The sequence below is a fragment of the Ictidomys tridecemlineatus genome, chromosome 4, assembly GCF_052094955.1.
Source record: "Ictidomys tridecemlineatus isolate mIctTri1 chromosome 4, mIctTri1.hap1, whole genome shotgun sequence".
NCBI lineage: Eukaryota > Metazoa > Chordata > Mammalia > Rodentia > Sciuridae > Ictidomys > Ictidomys tridecemlineatus.
Genome location: NC_135480.1, coordinates 22,380,047 through 22,386,046, shown reverse-complemented (window position 1 = coordinate 22,386,046; position 6,000 = coordinate 22,380,047). Strand labels below are relative to the sequence as shown.

At 43.0% G+C, this 6,000-nt stretch overlaps 1 protein-coding gene and 1 long non-coding RNA gene across 7 annotated transcripts in view; one reads left to right on the top strand and one right to left on the bottom strand.

Moving 5' to 3' along the window:
- Window positions 1-945: 945 nt before the first annotated feature.
- LOC144377049 (uncharacterized) lies at window positions 946-1,962 on the bottom strand. The gene is made up of 2 exons (XR_013437609.1): window positions 1,502-1,962; window positions 946-1,269 (listed from the first exon to the last, which is right to left on the bottom strand). It is a non-coding gene; the product is annotated as an uncharacterized LOC144377049 (long non-coding RNA).
- Alkbh3 (alkB homolog 3, alpha-ketoglutarate dependent dioxygenase) overlaps window positions 1,612-6,000 on the top strand; it is a 70,067-nt gene continuing 65,678 nt past the window's right edge. For 4 of the 6 annotated variants that reach the window (XR_005733535.2, XM_078046201.1, XM_040284478.2 and 1 more), the window contains exons 1-4: window positions 1,612-1,767; window positions 4,452-4,600; window positions 4,964-5,067; window positions 5,945-5,979. Coding sequence is in view for 5 of the 6 variants with exons in the window: in XM_078046201.1 (XP_077902327.1) it covers window positions 4,522-4,600; window positions 4,964-5,067; window positions 5,945-5,979 (218 nt within the window). In the remaining variant the exon portion in view is untranslated. Of the gene's footprint in view, window positions 1,768-1,930; window positions 1,953-4,451; window positions 4,601-4,963; window positions 5,068-5,944; window positions 5,980-6,000 lie in introns of those variants that run through there. The other 2 variants (XM_005330040.5, XM_040284474.2) reach the window with 2 other exon arrangements.

Genomic DNA, 6,000 nt, shown 5'->3' with positions numbered 1-6,000 from the left:
CAATGAGGAGTGAGTTTGAAGCTGAGGATCAATGGTTTCATCCATAGTACATCTGGTCTTCATTCCTCTCTGATGGTCTCTACCACCACCCCATGATGAAAACACAAGTACTGCAAATAGAAATGAGGAAAAGGAGACCAAAACGAGGACATCCAGACCAGAAAGACCATCTTCCTAATACTATATACTTACCTGTATCTGGGATGACCAATCATCTGTTTGCTCAGGACTGTTGGTAATTAGCACTTAGAGTCCTGTATCCTGAGAAACCCCTTAGTCCCAAACAAATTGGACTGATTTCTAATGCTACAAGTGTCCCAGACATTTTCTAACTTTCTGTGCACCAGAACCATCTTGTGCATAGCTAATAATACATGCATGTGATTTTTTTTTTAATGCAGTGATTTCAGACACAAACAGGCCATGGATTGATTTTTGAAAAACATTCAACTTGGAGGCTGAACAAGTGTTAATGATTACTTGTAGGGACTTCTCAATCCAGACTTCTTCCTGTTCCAAAACTATAATCATCGAAAAGAACAAAATAACATCCTTTGGGAGCTATAGCCAAGGTTCCTGAGCCAGCAGACATTGACAAATTACTAGTTGATAGAGGGGAAAAGATAAAAAAATATTGTCAGGCCTCCCTCTCCTTTCAATTTTAAGATAAATCATTTTCTCTTCAATGTCAGAAAGCATAACAAAGAGAAATGGATGCTGTGAAAATTGGACTTGACAGTAGCAACAATATGGGTACAATTATAGGGTACACTGAGCTTCCTGCAGGTAACCACTATCTAGTATCAGGCATCCGAACATGGACCACGTTCGGATAGCTAACTTAAATTCAGTGCTATGTTTACTGCTTTCACATCTTAAAGTGCATGGCTTAACACAGCCACTTTTAAGAGGCAAGAGCGCAGATGGAGTGAAGAGAAGACACCCTTCTTTAACACTTTTTAGATTTATTGAATTTCTGTTGTTTTCCGGGCACTGTACTAAAGTCTTTAAAAACATCACTTCATTTAATTCTCCCAACAGTAACCAGGCCCATTTAGAAAAAGAAGTGGAGTATCAGCCCCAGGTGATATACGCCTACTAAGTGGTGGCATTTGGACTGGAATTTAGGTCTGTTCACTCGGGCAAACCTTGCTTAACGCTGTAGAGAAGAGACCAACAAGGCGTGATCCCAGGTCCGGTATCAATGCTACGATCCAGGCAAGTCCAGGCTGCAACGTGAACATAAAGGACGCGCATCTTGGGCTTTCACTGTTTCAGGACAAAACGCAGATCCGTTGGTTGGGCGCACTATGACCTGCTACTCCAAGTCCCTCGCTCTCCCAACGGCTGCGCTGGGACGCGGTGGCTCTATCCGCATCTCCAGTTTCGAGGAGTTCACGTCCCCAGGACCTGGGCTTAGAAGGCGTGTCTTCACTTCCTCCTTCGACAGACCCCGTCCTCCCGCACCCAAGCACCTTCAATCCCCGCCCTCAGCTTCAACCTGGTTCAGCTTCTTCTGCGCCTCGGCCCTCCAGGCGCAGGGCACGTGGAGCTACCCGGATTCGGAGCCGGGCACCGGAAGCGGCCGCGTTGGCCCGTGACGTCTGAAGGAAGTGCAAGACGCCGCGTCCTGTGGTTGGTAGAAGCCCGAGTCGGTGCTTCATTCTTAAGGTTCCCCGCCGGATCACAGGCTGCGGAGGGTCAGGCACCCGGGCGCTGCTTTTAGGCGGAGCGACTTTGGATCTCCGAGCCGCGCTCCGCCCGCAGGTGCGCTCTCCGAGCTTTCCGCTGGGGGTCTCGGGCTGGGGGTGTGAGGGCCGCCCCTGAGGTCCGTTACTGGGCGGCCGCTGGGACACATCCTGGGCCTCCTTAAGGAGAAGGGTCTAGAGTAGGGAAAGGAGCCAGCCCTGATCCAGGACAAGGCTCGCTTAATCCGCACCCCAACGTAAGGGGTGAGGAAGAAGCGGGCTCAGAAAGGGGCAGTCATCTGTCACGGGTTGTGCCGCTGGGAACTGACAGATGTGGTTGGAGCGAGTCCTGGCAGGCCCCGGAGTGCGTGCAGAAGGAGCCTTGAGCTGTCTCTGCACAGGGACCCCGGGCTGCAGGCTAACAGGCAGATTTGGGACTCCACAGTGGAGTGACTGTGGGGTTGGGGATCTGGAATATGATTTTTCAGCAGTTGCCCCCTGACAAATCACATGCTTCCCTGTGCTCGGAGTGTGCGGGTGAAGCAGGCCATGGCCCCTTTGGGGATGACAGCTAGTTGTTGTGTTAAGATTTTAAGGCCTTAATTCAGAGAAAATGCCAAACAGGGACACGCATCTCGTGGGACTAGAGAACTGTTTTTAATTATGTCATGTACTCCTATAAGAAAATGGCAACCCCTATCATCTCCCTACTTATTAAAGGAAGTAATTTTTATCATCTAGGAGAAATTGTTAAACGTAAGATTCCTGAACCCAGCTCAGCTCTGTTGAATCTGAACGTCTGGGGCATGGGACCTGGGAATCTGTAAGCTAAACAAGCTATAAAATGAACTTGTTACTTTATTTACAGAACTTGAGATGTGAACCTTTTTAAGACCCGTAAAGAAGCGAGTTATAGATTCAGAACATGTGGCCTGACCTCCTTTGTTTTCGTTTTTTGTAGCTGTGAATACTTCTGTACAATGGGTTAAGCTTTTATTGACAAAAATATCAAGACAGTGTTACTGGCTGTTATGAGGTGGATTTTTTTCAATTAAAGACTGGAACTTATTTAAATTTTAATATTAATATACCCACTATTAATTTCCTCAACTGTATATACATACTGGCACATTATCTGCAGTGTTTTTATTTTTTATTTTTAGTTGTAGTTGGACATAATACCTTTATTTATTTATTTATTTTTATGTGGTGCTGAGGATCGAACCCAGGGCCTTGCATCTGCTTGGCGAGTGCTCTACCGTTGAGCCACAACCGCAGCCCTACAGTGTTTTTATATAAAGAATAACACCTTTATCTATCCTAAATCAGATTTTTCTGGAGGCAGGCCATAGATATTTTTAATTTTTTTAATATACTGGATTTTTTTTTTTGTACCGAGGATTGAACCCAGGGGCGCTTAACCACTGACTCACATCCTCAGCCCCTTTTTATATTTTAGATATAGGGTTCTGCTAAGTTGCTAAGAGCCTCGCTAAATTGCTGAGGCTGGCTTTGAACTTGTGATCCTCTTGCCTCAGCCTCCCAAGCTGCTGGGATTATAGGCGTGTTCCACCACACCTGGCCATACTGGAGATTGAACCCAGTGGTGCTCCACCACATCTCCAGCACCCACTTCCCACCTTTAAGACAGTCTTTCTGAGTTGCCCAGATTGGCCTTGAACTGCTGTCTTTCTGCTTCAGCCTCTTGAGTAACTGGGATTACACGTGCATATCATTGTGCCCTGATTTTTATTTTTAACTGACTAATGATAATTGTATATCGGATACATATTGATGTTTCAATATATGTTTACATTATAGAATGATTAAGTCAAGCTAATAAATTTATCACCTAATAAACTTATCATATTTGTGGTAAAAACATTTAAAATTGATTCTTAGCAATTTTGAAATGTACAGTCACCATTTCATGTATTAGATTACTAACACTCCTCTTGTCTAAATGAAACATTGTACCCTATGACCATTGTCTTTCATTTCCCCCTTCTGTCCCTGTCTCCTAGCCACTAATAATCACTATCTACTCTTTACTTTTATGAGTTTGACAGATTCTACACCAGTATTTGTCTTTCTATGCCTGTCTTATTCACATAGCATGAAGTCCTCCAGGTTCATTTGCCATGGGTGTTTTTTGTTTTGTTTTTGTTTTGGGTACTACAGATTGAACCCCGGGGCACTTAACCGCAGAGCCACATCCTCAGCCTTTTGTAATTTTGAGACTGGGTCTTGCTAAATTGCTCGGGGCCTCACTAAGTTGCTGAGGTTAGCTTTGAACTTGTGATCCTTATGCCCCAGACTTCCTAGCCACAGGGATTTACAGGCATGCTCCACTGTGTCTGGCCCGAGGGTGCTTTTAATAAGCTTCTAGGGATGCTTGATAATGGAATATGGAAATGTACTTGGAAACTGAATCTTAGCCCATTTCTCAACGTCCATATAGGGGACAATGGGAGTATTACAGCTTCCTTATGTAATTTGTGATAGTTCCTGGTTTTAGAATTTCTTAATATGCATGTCTGAAAGAAGTAAAAGTACTATGATGAGCTTCCAAAGGATAAGCCAGCAGTCCCAAGTGACTTAGTAGGCGCCTTGGTTGAGATGTTGTGATGACAGAAATGGATTTATGTAGAAGCTCTGATTGTTATTGAGCCATCTCTTTTGCCTGAGAGGATTATAATTACCTCTTAATAGGATAAGCTTTCACAATCCTAACTAAAAGTGTTTTTTTTTTTTTTTTAACAGCTATCTTTGTGTGGTCTGTACCAGGAATGAAATCATCTGAAAGCTCAGAGCAGAAACCTTTTTGGTCAACATGGAAGACAAAAGAAGGCGAGCCCGAGTGCAGGGAGCCTGGGCTGCCCCTGCCCAGAGCCAGGCTGCTGCGAAGCCAGGCAAGAACCTGTAGGACTTGTGGGGGGTGTTCATGGGTGTGGACAGCTATCATCCTCTTTTTTTATATATCCTTTTGGCTTATAATAAACTCCCATTTCACTTGATGTTAAGGAATTGTTTAAAACATAGCTGGCATTTTGTCTGATTTTGTTTATGATGAGCTAAAGGTCAGTCTTTAGTGTTCCTCATATTTAGTCAGTACCTCAAACCCTTCACAGTGTGCAAGGTCTTCTATTGACTTTACCAATTAATTTGTGATGTCACAGATATCGTCTCCAAGTGGGTTTTATTGGTCCTTACCCAGCAGAAGTTTATGGGAACGGACTTTTCCTTGGCTTAAGGTGATCCTTCTCCTATTTCAGCTACCACTGCTAGGAGCCATCTCCATCAGACTTCTAGTCAGACCTGGAGGAACAAGGAGCCTCATCTGTCTGACAGAGAGTTTGTGTTTAGAGAACCTCAGCAGGTAAAGTCTTATTTCTCCTTCAACAGTAACAAACATAGCAGGGACTCAGATAGTGACTAAATAAATTTACTAATGAAGAACAGAGCAAAAATTCTATAATAATTAAGGAATGTGAAATATTTCATTCAGTTCCCTCATATGTCTGAGGATTATTTGTATTCTTCCCCAGTTTATGGTCATATGTTATCTCCCCACCCTTTTTTTTGGCAGGGAGACTGTTCCATTAGTAGATGGGTGAACTTACGCCATGATTTGGGCTTGCGTGGGTAACATGAGTTCTCACAATTCTGAACCATGCTGTCTCCAGTGATACTACAGCAGATGTCTTTGGAATTGAATTGAAATTTCATTTATTGTAGCAAAATGCTTGAGTCTCTTCTGAAAAAAGAGTAGGTTCACTTTTTAATGTTTCTTTTACTTATTTTTTTTCTTTTTTTGCTGTGCTGGGGATTGATTGCAGGACCTTGCACATGTTAGGCAAGTGATCTATATCCCAGTTCTCACTTTTTAATAATATGGGGGGAAAAGGAGTTAAAAATCAGGCATCTTGCTAGAGTATTTATTGCAAAAATAGTTACCAAATGTCCTTATTTTATGATGTCTTCTTCTTTTTTTTAATCTCCTTTATGTAAAGAAGGTTTTTCCAGATCTGCTGGCCAGTGGGAAAATTGATTAATTCTAATTTTTCTGTCTACTAGTAAATCTTCTTCTTTGAAGAGTGGAATTGAGGATCTCTGATGGGATAGTGAGAGGTGGGAATAAAAAAGGGATGGTTATAAACCTGATTTATTTTGACCAGAAATGAGAAGATGTGGTGAATGATCTCCTTGAGGATTAGGAATCACTCAAGAATTAAAATCTGCCTGTTTCCTTGCAGGTAGTACGTAGAGCCCCAGAACCACGAGTGATTGAGTAAGTAACTTGCTGCCTTCC